Here is a 15,847-nt window from a genome sequence, read left to right on the forward strand (position 1 = left end):
ACATCCCTGTGGCTGGCTTTGGGGCCAGGGCTCCGGCCCTGATTGGTGAAAGCTTATAGAGGTGTTTCAGGGCTCAGTGGTGATGTTATCACATAGTAAGTGGCCTTAATGGGCTTCCAACTGTTTGTTTCAAGGGCTCCCATAATGACAGGGATCAACTGATAACGGCCTCTGCTACACACTGCACAGAGAGCCGTCAGGCCCTCTCATGGATGAACAAACGCAAATATAAAGATATGGGTGGTAAGGACGGGAGTCTGGCAGCACACCCACACGGTCAGTGCAACTCATTCACACATGACTTGAAGTGAAGCACTAATGTTTTCTGAGTCCAGTTTCTCTTTGTATGCATTAAGAATAAAGAAAAGCTGACTATCTCTACATGTGCAAACACAGCCACCCCTCCTCTCTCCGGTCTCTTCCCACTGCTGTGCAAAACAGGTATTTCCAAAGACACTCTGGTGCCAAAACACACCGCTGCCGTGGGAGGTGCTCCGACCTGTCGGCACACCACGCACGCCCAACAAAGGTAGGTTTCACCCAGCCTACCTTTCGAACAACAATTATGCACGGAGCTCTGGAGCCGGCAAGAATGCAGTGCTATTAACTGCACACACAAACACACACATACACGCAGAGAAACATCCACAGAGCTACTCCCTTTATGTGGAAGTATTTTTTTCTGTCTGGCCTACAGACAGCCCTGACAACAATGAGCAGGCCTGTTAAGCCAACTCCTGGAGAAGAAGGAGAAGGAGAAGAAAAACAGGGCCTGGGGAATGTCCAAACCAAGGCCTTTTGTCTGCTGACTGCTGTCAGTAAAGTGACTTGTAACATTCCTTGTGAAGGGATACACCAAAAGGACCTTTTAAAAGCCCAGACTGACAGCTGATCATTTCCCATCCACTGGTGGAAACATAAACTGATACTAAGGTGTATTTTTGAATGAGCTTCAGCACAAATAAGGTGTACGTCTAGTGCTAAAACAATTTGTCGCACACTTAAAGCTAAGTCAGCACTAATTGTAGCTATGATCCTGACTTAATCTCTGACCCCAGCCTTTTTTAAGCTGTGACACAGAGTTTAAACAGAATAATTGCAGTCCTTAACCCTTGTGAACGATACTACTGCCAGCGTAGATGTGTCAGTACAAGCAGTCATGTATGAGGGCCCCAGTGCGTGTGGTTGCCTGCGTCTTTTTTGTGCTTTGATACTTGTTTTTGTTTTAACTCCTGCCAGTTTAAAAACCAAAAAGAATCCATCTGTCAGTGCGGCGGGATTTCACTCTGCGTCAGGGGTATGTTTCTACTTTTTAGATGAAAGAAGGGCTCTGTGGTGTGTGAGAGAGAGAGAGAGAGAGAGAGAGAGGGAGAGAGAGAGAGAAGAGAGAGAGGGAAGAGTGTCTTTGGTGGTGTGTTTGCATGTGTGTGCATCTGTGTGTTTTCCTAGCAGGGTGTGTTCTTGGATTCCACCACACTAGGACATTACCCCCAGGTGCTCTCTCTCTCTCGCCTGCTCTGGTTCTGTGAAAATACCTTGAGGATTAGGTGGGCTACAGCGGCGAGGAGGACGGGGTGTGTGTGTGTGTGTGTGGGGGGGGGGGCTAGTAGTGATTGACGTCTGAAAGGCTGGAGAGGTGCTCAGGCATGCTGTGGTAGGGGAGAGAGGGGGACTGCACACACAGGCAGGGGGGGCTCTCAGGCTCTGCACTCAGCTGTTGCCACCCACACCCATTATAGCCCCTCCACCACCTACCACCCACCACCACCACCTGCCACCCCTTCAGCGCTGCACCCAGATAAGATTTCAAATAACTCCCGCTTACCTTTATTTCATGTCCTAACCTCAAAAAACCTGCTCCGTCTGTTCTCTCTCTCTCTGCCTCCCTCTCTCTCACACTGACATCCTCAGCATCAAATTATGCAACAGTGGTTTCATAAGAGGATACTCCCTGACCTAGAATCCAGACGCTGATTTAAATAATGCCTTTTGAAATTAGCAGGTGTTTTGAGCAATGACAAGTCTGTGTAATCTGGCTAGTTCTTCCATGACAGATCAACACTCTAGATTGCCAACAATCTCCTCTTTGTGCTCTGTGCTGCATACATCATCCCATTTTAGTGCTACATACAGCAGCAGCGCCCCCTGTGGCAAAGTCTGAAACTACAAGTCTGATACTAATGGAGCCTGCTGTCGTGGTACCTGATTGTTTGAACTGTGCTTTCTGCTCACCTTTCTTTCTACAAAACGGTGTGTGGTATGCTCATTCTGAATAAATGTCAGACGTGTCTTTCAATTGCAATTGTGCTCATTTTCAAATATGTGTTGCTTCTCAGAGCACTCATCGCCTCACATTGAAAGAATGTTGTTTTGTCTCTAATTGCAGACTTGTGGGTTGCCTGCCTCACAAAAGCTCTGTGAGAGGTGTAGATGCACACGCACATAGACAAACACACACACACACACACACACACGCGCACACACACACACGCACACACACGCACACACACGCACACACACGCACACCAGGGAAGCCAGAGCCAGAGTTTGTGGTCACAACCACACCATCTACAAGCATCTATACGGAAACCACAGGAGTAGTGTAATCGTTGTATTGATGAAAGTGGACTTTTTTTCATGGTTTCTTTTGGGGGATTTTTTTTCTTATTCCATTCGTCTTATATCACAAACAGACCCTACGGTTTTCCATTTCCACAAAATTACACATAATGAAGTGCAATTTAAATAGCCTCTTTCCAGTCCATGTCCAAATTGTATAATGTGACTTAAATGAAGGTATGGACGACATATGTAGTTTAGAGTTGAAATGGAAAATGATATATGAGCGCGTGGAAAAGTCAAACACACAGTAATGAAAATGACTTACAGAGAGCGGCCATCTCTTTGGGCAGGTCAGCACCAAACCTCCCAAACAGGCTGCTGTTGGCCAGCAGGTCGAAAGGGGAGTGGCTTCTCATGGAGTTGAAGGCGAAGGGGTAGACAGCAGGTGGGAAGCCGGTCATGTGACCCACCTGCTGTTCCCTGTTGGTAGCCATGGCGACGGAGCACACCCCGGGGTCCGCAGCAGGCCGCTGGATGAAATTAACAGGCTCTCGCAACACCTGGAAATCCCCTGAAAAGTTGAAATCCGTGTCCTTTTGAAGACTCTCAGGATGTGGGGAATGGATGAGTGACGATGAAGCCTCTGGTTTCAGCGACTGCACTTTCGATGGGTCATCCAATTCACTTTTCTGAGGAAGAGAAGGCAGAGATATTTGTTATTTCTTTCTAATTAATTCACCACATAAAACGCATTGGATAATTCCTTGTGATTGGCTTGAACATGATGATCCAATCAGTGGTCTGTGTTGACATCCTCTCTGGATTCCACAAACACAATTCACCTCACATCAACTCTGAGACCATGATCCATCCTCGCTCTGGGACGGAAAATAGTTTATCCATAGCTCTAATGCAAGAAGGATGTGCAAACTTCAGACCAGCAGGTATGAGAGAACGGGAAGGAAAGAGGAAGTGAGGAAGGACGGCAGGAACCAGAACAGATAAAGACGTGAGAGAAAAAGAATGAGTGAGAGGAAAAGCCAGAAAAGCTGAGACTGGGCGAGGGGAAAAGAAAATAAGAAAGAAGTTTGGAAAAAGTTATAATAGGGAAGAGCGGGAGGGAGGGAGGGAGGGTAAAAAAGAGAGAGAGAAAAAGAGAGAAAGCTCTTGTTCTTGCAGTTTTGAAGAGCTTCCAGACTTCTACAGTGATTCCAGGCTATGCCATATGATTTAAATCACCAGAACTCTACTATAAAGAGCTTCTCTGTTCCTGCTGCCAGCCTAGCACAGCAGCCTGCCTCTCTGCCTCTTTCCCTCAGGACCAGAGGCCCAGACACGGGGTCCAGAGCATGAAGAAGGGAGGGAGGAGGGGGTCGACGGGGGTAGAGGGTAGGGAAAATGAGATCCACTGATTGCTAACTGCTGCTGTCACTTCCAACTATCTTCTCTCGAGGTCAGGCTCCCATCCCACAGAGTCATTTTGGCTCTAACCTCCTGCAGCCCGCTCGTCACTTTGACTCCACACAGTGGGCACAGACAAGTCGGGCTCAAGTGTGGACAAGGCTGCAGTTATGCCCCACTGTTGACGGTTAATACAAGAGGAGGAAAAAATTCCCGGCAAGGCCTCCCATTTTCTTTTTCATGTTTTCTCTTTGCCTTTCGCTAGCGTGATTTCATGAGTGGGTGGTGTGATCAGCTTGTTTTTTAAATGTGGCTTTGAAAAAGAGCAGAGCCAAGGAATTTGGAACTGCTGTGGCTTGTGAATCCGGGAGAAAAGACGGGAAAAAAATCTTGGTAATGAATTCGGTATAAACAAAGAAATGAGTTGAGGGGGTGGGGGGTGGGGAGGGAGGGGGAGATCTAAGGCTGAACCGGTGAACTGCTGAACTGAGCGAAAAATGCACAGAGGAACAGTGACAGGGTCTGGGCACTGGGGGGCACTAAGAGGTGGCGCCGTGCCCGGGAAAAAGAGGGAGAAATTTCCAAGACGCACACAAACACACCGCACAGTCTGAAACACATACACATGCAATCAAGCACTGAAAAAAAACCCTCTACACACACACACACACACACCTCTCACCCCTTGCCTTTTCCAGGGCTCTGGCTCCCTCCCTGCCTCTCTTTCTGGCTCTTTCTCTTTCAACAGAGCCAGTTAATTACACCCTACTGCTGCAGGCAGCTTCAAACCACCACTAATTTAGAGTTCCATTACAGTAAACTGTTCCACATGTGCATCCAGGACCCAGGCAGGCTCGGGTGGCCACGTTTCAGGAAGGAGCAGCCGCCGATAGTCACCCACCCCCATCCTGCCAACACAGCCATGCTGCCATCTTTCTTTTTTCTTTCCCTTCTTCTTTCTGTATTTCTTTCTTTCCCTTATTCAGTATATCCCTCATCTTAACTACTTTAGATTTTTTTTTTCCCTTTTCTGACCCACCCCACATCTCTATATCCTCTCTTTAATCATGTACTTATACCCAATCCTCTCTCCCCCGCCTCCTCCACCCACACCCCATTTCCATCTCTCTATTGCTTATACAACTTGTACCATGACCCTGTGCAGTGGTTCCACTGTGTGGCTAACACACAAAAACATCACTAAAGATTTCACAGTGGGCCTAATGGGAGAAGAGGTAGACTGGAAAAACAAAACTGCCAGAAACGCAATGGTTCATAGTGTGTGTGTGTGTGTGTGTGTGTGTGTGTGTGTGTGTGTGTGTGTGTGTGTGTGTGTGTGTGTTATGAGTATGGACTTGGCCAGCGTTTGGCCCGTTTGGGTATCTGCCTCATGAACTCAAACCAGGCCCCATAAAGGCAGCACAATGTGTCTGAGAGTGCTGGGAGAAGAGAGAACAATAAAGAGAAAAGGGAAGATGTTTGAGAAAAAGAAGGATCGTGGCAGATAGTAAGACTGTTCACATGTGACTTTTGTATTCCCACAGGGGGAAACAACAATATTTTAATCTAAAAATTAAGCTTTAAGTGCTTTTCAAGCCACCAGACACAGTCGGAAAAACCTCAGCACAATAAACCGCAGTGCCACTGTACGTTTGCACATGTGTCATGAAACAACGAAAGAAACTGAACTAAAGAGTTGTACAGAGACACAGCCTTTGAGAACCCAGTCACTTTACTCTCCCCAAACACAATAATGAATTAATAAAAGAGTTGGCGCCAGTGTTTTTTAATGAGTCACATCAGCCCGGCAGCTTTTTACAGAGCCATTTATGTTTTATGTTGGGTCCTGTGGTAGGCTAACTTCGCCAGCCCGTCTGAGGCTATAAGGGGATAAGGGGAATTTGGAGTGACCTCATCCCCTGTTAGCCAGGGCCAAATGGGCATTGAGGGCCTCCCCACTTCCCTTGAGCCTGGGGGGCACACAGGAGGCAGCAGGCAGCCAGGCAGGCGAGGAGCACCAGGGCCAGCTATGAGTGGCTTCACGGCTGTTGCTGGGACTTTCCATCACTCTCTAAGAGGTGCGCTGTAGCAGTTTAAATTTACTTTGGTTGTTTCTGTAAATAGTGGAGTGTCAGACCTCGCAGTAGTTCATAATGTTGAGGCAGACTCATCGGTTACTTGAGGTAATTAGTTGATTTTATCAGGACGAAACGACGTGTAGCAAATGAAATGAAATCAATCAAGATGACAATTCGGAGACAAGACGAGGCACGCTTAGACTGAGATTATCTTGTTTGCTGAAGAGTTTGGATTTCAATAAAAAGACGTTGCAGAACGTAGAATCGAACAAGAGGGAAAAAGACAGAGAGAGAGAGAGAGAGAGAGAACAGTTCCCACAGATTGAATGTCTGTCAAACGAAGGATATCAAATCCTAAAGCTAAACAGCAATTGTGCCTTAACAGTTGTGACGGAGTGAGGCTCCTCAGGCAATAGGAACTGCAGTCAAACATAACAAATAAATCACGGCATCTCAGGAAGCTCTGCACCACACAACCAAGAAAAGCAGTGGGTTTTTTAGTCAGCAAAAGAAACCACAGGTGATTACTCTGCGTATATGAGCAGGATTCTGGGTGCCATGGCCGACCCGCTTTGCTAACTGGAGGAAGTTTCTTGTTGCAGTAAGGGAAACACACTAAAACTTACAGTAACTGTGTGTGATGTTATATCGAGTTATAATTGCATGTTTGTCTTTGTGGATATTTGTCTTTGAAGTCAAATTCAAACTCCACTCCTCACTCTCTTTTCTGAGCTTGAGTGGGTTCACACGTTTTCTTTGGGTTTCCTGAATTCCAAGAAGGCCACAATACGCAGTTGTAAAAAAATTCCTGGGATGTAAAATAATTAAAAAAAAAAAATGTGTCAGTCAGTCCAGGCAGAGTAGCTAGTCAAAACCTTTTTACTGGAAGGATTGAATTGTAAATTCACAGCCTTGAGACAAATGAACTGTACAATGCATCGTGGCAGAGAAAGCTTGGCTGAATCACAGAATCCTCTCACTATTTTTCCACCTCTGACTTGCCCACTCCTGCTCATTTCTTGAAAGACTGTGCATGTCTTCCAGGCACTGTCCTTCAATTGTCAACATCATAAAGTGATGTATTTTCAGTAAATGTGTAAAGGAAAGGACTTGAAGCAGAGACGGTTATGTTTAAGTTTTGGGTCGTTGGTGAAGTCAACAGTTAAACAATGATTTTACAATTCATGTGTCCTGAGTTGACACCATCGTTTCCAACAGTGTGGAGCCGAACGAACACTTAGTGTCATCATCACTGTTTTGAACTGTCACAGACTAATTAAAACGTAAATAATGAAACATAATGAGGGGCGTTATCTGATCTTTTCTGCTGGCGTCGGCAGTATTTTGGCTGTGAAAACAATATCCTCAACACTATTATCTGATGCAAAGCTGACAGCTCCCAGTCTTTCAACAAGTGGCTGGCTAATGGCTCTGAGAGAGACACCCAGCAACAGACGGTCCAGTGCCTCCAAACAGACCGGCATTCCATCGCCTCAAACTTGTTTGACATCTGCCTGCTCATGGCATCACACAAACACGGATTTGCTTCCAGCAACAATGCAAAGAAGCACCTCTGTGTGATCACTTGTCACTTAAAGAGGTATTGCTTTTCCAAAGTGCCACTGGGCATTATGCAATCCAAACTGTAAACTTTTTTTTTTTTTGCTCTCTCTTTCTTCTCTTTGTTTAAACATTATGTCAAAAAAACAGGCTGTGTTGACTCGCAGTGGTAGAGAGAAGTATGGAAAGAGTGAGAAGTCAGTGAGACATTAAACACTTGGTGACATGATGAAGTCATCCTGACATCTTGCTGTTTCCATGATGTGGTGGCGCTCTTTGGAGTACGCAACATGGAGCCTTCAGCAGTGGGTCCAGCAACACAAGAAAACACACCACAACAGGAAGAGCCAAAGTCAGATGATGGTAAGACATTTTTGAGAAATAAATAGAGAGTTAGAGCGACAGGAAATGAAGCAAGAGAAGAAAGTTCAGAGTGGCAACAGTGTGATGCCTATCTTATAGATTTCAAATGGTAAAAGTGGTGCTACGAATACATCTTGTCTTGTAATTACAGAGAAATGATTCACACAGGCGGCAATGAAGGTGTTTCCCTTCTTCAACTCAGAGAGAAAACAATCCTTTCTCTGTATAAAGAGATGCATAATGGATGGCTTCACCGCCGCCACTTTTAGCCTCGGGAGTCAAAGCAACACTCAAGCAGGCCCAAACACACACACGCGAGCACAACATGCAAAACAACACACATTCGCACACGTTTAACTTTGTGTCAAAAGATCTTTTAATGAGAGCTTGAAGGCAGGGTGAACATGTAAATCCTCACAATCAGAAAGCACACCTGCAAAAATAGACATAGGAAATGGTGTGCAGATAGCTTCCCCGTTAATTATAGTGTGGTAGCAGAGAGCCCCTTGATTCTCCTAAAACCACCTGTCTAACCCCTCCCTACTACTTGGCCTTAATTGCTATAGAAATTCCAGAAAAAGACAGGCATCAACAACTCCCAGATTTACTGCTCAAAGTCTTGTCACAAAGAAGGACTGTTGCAGGTTTTGCAAGACAGGAGCATTTATAAGCCAACTGTTGTTTCAGTGGCTTCCACAAAACCTCAGATGTATCTACACCTGAAAGGTATTCTCACATAACACAACAGGTTTCGCAATTTTGTTTAAAAAAAACTCAATGTAAAATGTATACTACAGTTTTGAGACATCTTTAAACCTTGATGGCTTCACTGGCAGGATTATTCTGTTGTTATAATCAGTGTTTCTCTTGTTTTTAATATTTTGGGATTTCACCTTTTGATCCATAACATGTCTAAATTCAAGGCATATATCTGAAAAAAACTGCCACTCATCACATTGCTTTAAAAAAAAGAAAATAAACTCTACTGTGCTGCTGTTCTAAAGTAGTCATGTCCATGGACAAATAGTACATTTAACCAGTTATTGCTGATATGTGAGCATTGATGAAAGAATTTTAAGCAACGAGAGAATGTTTTTGGTGAGGCCGATAGATAGAGCTGACATACTCATGAACACAAGTACATGGATCATGAGTAATGACACATACCCATCTGGAGCGTATAACAGCAAGCACAAATAATAATTGATTCCAAACTTGTCACTGAAGACGAGCAAAATACTGCATTGACAGCCCGTCCTCGATAAAGAGACCCAAGGGTGGTGCTCTGGAGGAGCAGGAGAGCGCAGTGATATTACTCTGCCTCAGAGATGAGCTCCATTTCTTCCACTCCAGATGTCACTGACTCAAGAGTCAAACTGATAGACCAGATGACAGCGGAGGGCGCCACAGATATCACTGGCCTTCAAGCAGGCCTCCCTCACTCGCCCATGTGGGTGTTTCTTTCAATTCACTTCAATCAAACAGTCTCTCACACTTATGTCAAGTCCACCAGGGGAAATAAGCAGTGGACAGCAGGTGCAAAGCCAAGGCAGTCCAGCTGCAGTGGGTTACCTAGTGACCAGTGACTGCCTGAGCAATAAACCAAGACACTGCAGAAAGCTACACTCGAACATCAGGTGCCTGATCATCCTATATCCAAATCAAACAAAGCTAAATGCCCGTAAACCTAACACATATGCCAGCATTAATACATAATTATTCGTGACACACCGCTAACTATGGGAACACAATGGATAAACGTACTTGTAAACTGTCTGACACACCTCACTCGACAGGAATTCGCCTCTGCTGTTGAAAAGGTGGAAAACAATGCTTGTCTTTTCCAAGTGTTCATATGTTGCGTATAAAAAAAAAACAGGTCAAGGGCTGGTGACTGCTCTGGTGAATACACATCAAACACATGCAAGCGTCTACGCACTGACACAGACACACATGCTAATAATAAAGAGCTCCACAGGCACGGGGTAACACTTGAAACACTCACTAATAAGCACATATGCGCACACAGGCACATGCAGGCGCACATGCTCACATATGTTTTCATATAAACTCAGTGTCACTCTTACATTGATAAAGCAGAAAGAAGCCAACACACTGAAACACTGCATACAAACAAACGTGTGTGTTTGGACTTTTTAGTGTTTACACATGAAAATCTGGTCAGATTTCTGAGAAAACGACAATTAAAGCCTCTCAAGTGTTTTGCACACTCTGTCTCTGTCTTCAATTAAAACTGTCCAACCGTTCCCAAAAAAATACAGCCTCTCTTTCTCTTTCTTTTTCTGTACACAGAGAGAGAGAGAGAGTAAGAAAAAGGAAGACAAACAACGACTAAAGTAAGAGATTCTGAACTTTTTAAGTATAAATTACTTACGCGCTCTGGTGTTCATGAGGCAGACGGAGAGATGAAGCAGTTGCCGGAACGGTCTGATGAGCAGAGCGAGCCGGGAAAAAGGAGAAAAGTTGTGTGTACGTTCATCAGAGTCTTTCTGACAGCAAAGACAGAGTAGCAGTGAGCCTCCCTCTCTCTCTCTCTCTCTCTCTCTCTCTCTCTCTCTCCCTCCTCCTCCTCCTCCTCCTCCTCTCTAGTAGTCTCTACTTCTTAAAATCACCCTTTCACTCCCCAAACACAGGCACACACTCACTCTCTTACTCACTAAGAAATAATTATACTCTCTGATACATAAAGCCTTCCCTTGTCACGTGACACAACACTTCAAATATACAGCACATCTTTTTCACAAGCCACTAAATGCCTGGAGGGAAGAAAAAGGCTCAGAGAGCTTACGTTTTTGTTTTTAATTCTCTCTCCCTTCTTTGTCTCTCCGGTGAATTATTTTTCTCTTCTTCGTCTTCTTGGCTAAAGAGTCGGTTTACCTACCAACTCTTTGCGCATGTTGAAATGCGGAGCCATGTCGAGATCTTAGATCATTCATGTTTATTCAATACATTCACAGTTTAAGGAGAGGATGTTTCAGTATCCTGAACATAAATAAGAATGTTTTGATTTAACACATTCTTTAATGGCAAGCAAATAGATTTATTCTTCCAAGAAAGTCCCAGCGTGATCAATTATAATGGAATAATCATGATGGACTTTTGCCCTTTGACATATCTGCTCATTACAGGCATGTAGGTGCTGTTTTTGTGTATTTCATATTTGTGTTTGATTGCTTCTAATGTTTCTGTGACAATCTTCCCAGAGCAGTGATAATAAAACATTACAATTACTACCACTGCTGAGGCTACGCTAGTACTTAATATTAAGGAAAGTATGAGGACCCTTGTGAAACTAATTAAGGAAGTATAGGACACAAAACGGACAGAATATCTAAAACATTCTCGCTGAGAATAAATGAAAACCAGAATTTTGCATTCAAAGATGGAATCGGACATTTTTTAAGAAACATCACATCTGTCAACATCCTGCCAAACATTATGCAGTTAGGAATATTTTCTCAACCAAGATTATTGGAAGAAAAACCCAACAACAACTGCAGACTTCTGGACCTAAAGTCACTTCAGCTCTGGACATAAAACTAGTGGTGGCACATCAGCTGCAGGGAAGTCCCGTGTGAGATGGCAGAGCTGTGCAGCTGCAGCAGCGACAGAGTTGGGTGTGCCTCTGAACGTGCCCCTCTCTCCATATGAGATCATATGTTTCAGATCTGTGTTTGTGTGTTTGTGGTTCTGGGCGTGTGCCCTGCTTCTCTTAATGTAATGTTTCTCAAGTTGTTTTGGTTATGAGGAGCACCTCAAACCTCAGAACTGTGAGGAAAGGGCACACCTTAACTGGCACCGGGTGCTTTTACCTCTGCAGCAAAGTATAGATAAACTACCCCTTGTGAAGAAAAACAACAACCAAACAAGTCATTGTAAATAAATGCATGCTTCTTTAAAACTCACATAATACAAATCTAGTCTAATTAATATTTAAACCAAGTAAGTGCAGCAAGCATTTTCTAAATAACCAACTTATACATGCACTACTTCATCTAAAACATTGCCCTTTAGGCATATCGGCCATGCATCACTTCACATTCTCCCAGATCTCACAGTCTAAGGCAGAATTTCTGACCAATGCGGCATGTGGAACTTTTGTTTTGGTCTTCCCAACTATCTGTCCATTTAAGACCTGATACGACTGCTGCATATTGTTTTTGTAAAACACAGTAACTGGGCCTGATGCAGGCAGAGATCTCATCCCCAAGCACGCTGGACCCAATATGTCTCCAGGATAAAGTCAAGCCATTATAATAAAAAACACCAGTGCCCAGCCTCGCGCTCATTATTCCTATGTGCTTCCGATCTTTACAGCCACATATGGTCTACAGTAGCCTACAGAAATGTTCTTTCATGCTTTTTTTTATGTCAATTTGCTGGTACATAGGCAGTATTGCCTTTTTGCAGAAACCTTATATTCAGGAAGCACAGAATCTAAGCCCCACTGCAAAAAGCACTTCAGATGATCCTTATCTTGTTTACATTTGATTCATGTGTTGCTTATGAGGCCACTAAGGCTAATAGAAATCCCCTAACTGTTTACATAGCAGTGCTAAATCAGCAATATGAAAACAATATGAAACAAGGAGGTAAATACAGCCAGAGGACACTACAATAACTTCCTATCAGCCATTAGAGTGACATGAACTGTAAAGTATGTATTTCAAGTCAGTTTGATGCCATCGGGCTGACCGAGACCATGCATTTGTGTCAGAATGAGCAGTTAAGTACATGATGACAGTCGTGTGTGTGTGTCAGTGTGCAGGGCAGGCTGTGCTTATTAAATTATGACAGTGAGTTTGAGCAGGGGTTGTGTTTAGGCTTTGCATATGTGCGTGTGCTCTTGCAGTACGCATGTCACTTGTGAATATGTGTGTGTGTGTGTGTGTGTGTGTGGGTGTGTGCATGGATGAGTACGCGTAGGCAGTAGCAGCGAGAAGGTCAGAGGTTACTAGTGTTTGTGTTTCAGTGTCAGTGAAGTGTGCTCCAGGCAGAGATTTATGATCATTGTGTCTGGGAGGCTGCAGAGTGGGGGATAATGAAGATAGATCAGGGTGCTATCTCTCTCTCTGGGCACCACTGGAAACATGGCCTATGGCCCCGTCCGTTCTCGTATCATTAACTTCAGCCTGTGACATCATAACGAACTGCCCTGACATCAATCCTAACACAGTGTGCTCTGACAAAAAGTCAAACGCAAGCAAGGCAATTCCTCACAGGAAATCATCCGGCAAACAGAGGCATTGTTAAGCTTTGCAGCTTCTCTGGGTGTGTTTATGAAGATATGAAATATTCATGGGAACATCATACGTCGTGTGTTTCCACTTTAGATTCAACATATTTGCATTCACAGAGCTACGGAGCAGAGGCCTGAGGCTCGCTGGCAGAGGGAAAGCAGCAAAGGAGAGGAAAGAGGAAAGGGGGGGATGATGGAGGGAACAAGAGAAGGGAGGAAGTGAGGTTAGAGGGGTTAAAGTGAGATGGAGAGAGGGGGAGGAGAGAAGGTTTGGAAGACGAGAGGGCCAGTGGTACAGGGGATGTGAAGAGAAAGGGGTGTGAAATAGTAAGAGGGAGGAAAAGAAAACTGCAGGGTGAGATGGGGAGAGGGATGGGTTGTAGAAGGAGGGAGAGGAGGGGGTTGATGGGATTGGTGGTGGGGAGGTGAGAAGGGAGCGGGTGCCTGTGGCGGCAGGTTTTAATCAGTAACAAGATGCCTGTAATGAGATCACTATTTCCCCACATTCAGATTGATGTCATGTGAAGTTTGGTGCCACACTGAGACAGGCAGGGGATGCAGGGACGAACACACACGCTCAAGACACATTTGTGCACACATGTGCAGAAACACACACACACACACACACACACACACACACACACACAACACACAAATATACACTTGCTTGCACTTTCTTGGTTACAGACTTAAACACACATCCTGTGAAATGAAGGAGCTCATTCATCCAGCCTGGCAAAGTGCGCTCATTTAGAGTCCAACCGCCTTGAAGTAAAAACATACACAGAGGAATACTACTCACAGGAAAATGAGTTACTCATGGCAAAGGAGAAATGTATGTGTTAGGGACCGAAGGGCATATACCACTATGTACTCCTCTAACAAAAACAAATGAGCACAAAGCTTGGAACAGTTAGAGAGAAAGCCAAAAGCTTTTTTACTGCAGAAGGAACTAAGGGAAAACGAGAGGGGGAGCGGGGGAGAAAATAAAAAGAGTGTGTGTGCTTTTTGTGCATATTTTGGGGTGCATTCAGAGGCTGTCGACACAGCTACCAGCGTGTGTGCCAGCATATGACCGCTCTGCCTATTCCCCAACATATGTGTCCAATGAAAGGTGAACGGCTCTCCTGTCTATACTTTCCTCAAAAATCAGCCATGATGTCACCATGAACCCATCTTGAACCCACCTCTGTCAAAAAGCATTACTCCGGCCCTCCCTCTCGCTGCCTCATTTTCTGTTCCACCTCTCCCTCCTTTACGCTCCGTTCCTGCCTATCAAATTCTTCACTGAGCTCCCATTCTTTTGCTTTTCCTCTTTTTCATATTTCCGTATTCTTCAACATTTCCCCTCTCCCATCCATGTCTCTTTTTTTCTCTCACTGAGGCACACAAACTCCTTCTTTTTTTCTTTCTTTTTGGCAAGCATGGTCTAATTGAATCACCAAAAAGCGCAGCAGTTTGCCAAAAATGCCAGGATGTTCTGATTATCATAAACTTTGTTTAAGCTGTGGTTTTACAAAAAAAAATGCTCTGAGTGCACGAGGGGATGCCAAAAAAATAAAAGCTGAAAAAAAGGAGGAATAGGGGAGAATGCAAATGAAAGAGGGGAGAGGGAAAGAGAGAGAAGAGAGAGGGGTGGTGGGGGCAGCGAGAAGGCAGCCAGAGAGCCACATATGGAAGTGATTCTGTAATTACTGCAAATCTGTGAGCTCAAAAGGAAAGGTCTTCTTTTCCATGGCTCCTTCCCTGCACATAAAACTGCCCTTGTGAGAAAGTTGGGCACTAAATGCTGAGCAGGAAACATGAAAAAGTTTTCATTTGCTTTTTGCCTTTTGGCATGTGGGGTTGCTATATAAATATGTATATTGTATATGTTTAGTATGTTGAGGGTCTAATTTTGCTATTTTCCTTCACAGAAGAAGAAAAAAAAAAACCCTCTGTTGATCATGAGGCTAATTCCAGAAAGTCTACTACTGTAAAATCGTCTGCATTCTTTTCTCATTTGCTTTGCTTTGCCTGAGTTTAATCAACCGTCCTGGAAGCTAATCTAAAAGAAACTGGGGAGGTTCAGCCAGACACAAAGTGAAGTATCTCAGTTAACTGGCATCATCCACACAAAGCACCAACTCAACAAGGTGCGTGAGGAAAGGGGGCTGTTTGGGGGAGAGTTGGAGAGGGGAAGGGGGTTACAGTACCCACAGAAAGACAGACAGTGAAGAAGTTCTTCTAAGCCTCAGGCAAAGCAGCGCTTTGCAGGTGTGTATGTTGGCAATGACTTCTGTTCTGCTCAGTCCCCAAACAGTTTCGGCAGCCTGTAATTATCTCGTGCCATAACGTGTTCACATGATGAGTTCTTGAGCCTTACGCACACGGGCGATACAGTAGAAGTAACACACCCGGATTGAGGCAGTTTGAGCTGCGTTTATTCTTAGACACGTCCAATTAATCACAGATGATTTATGTAAAGTACACGATCCTACCTTCTTCGCCTAGAGTAGTGTATGCCTCGGCTTCATGAACGAGCACATTCCCGTCAGAAGTTTGAAACATAAATAGTGGATGACATGCGCACGCACGCCGAACTTTTCTGTGAAGGAGACAAAACAAAAGTCAGGGGCAGTCT

General features: G+C 44.5%; 1 protein-coding gene across 2 annotated transcripts in view; it reads right to left on the reverse strand.

Annotated features, from left to right (window-relative positions):
* Positions 1-15,847, reverse strand: part of rarga (retinoic acid receptor gamma a) — a 41,700-nt gene extending 25,853 nt beyond the window's left edge. The window contains exons 1-2 of one of the 2 annotated variants that reach the window (XM_079171706.1): positions 15,705-15,847; positions 2,888-3,251 (exon numbers count right to left, since the gene is read on the reverse strand). In XM_079171706.1, the coding sequence (XP_079027832.1) occupies positions 2,888-3,056 (169 nt within the window). In that variant the 5' untranslated portion in view covers positions 3,057-3,251; positions 15,705-15,847. Of the gene's footprint in view, positions 1-2,887; positions 3,252-10,359; positions 10,503-15,704 lie in introns of those variants that run through there. The other variant, XM_079171705.1, reaches the window with a different exon arrangement.

This window comes from Pholis gunnellus, assembly GCF_910591455.1.
Source record: "Pholis gunnellus genome assembly, chromosome: 2".
In the NCBI taxonomy this organism is placed as follows: Eukaryota; Metazoa; Chordata; class Actinopteri; order Perciformes; family Pholidae; genus Pholis; species Pholis gunnellus.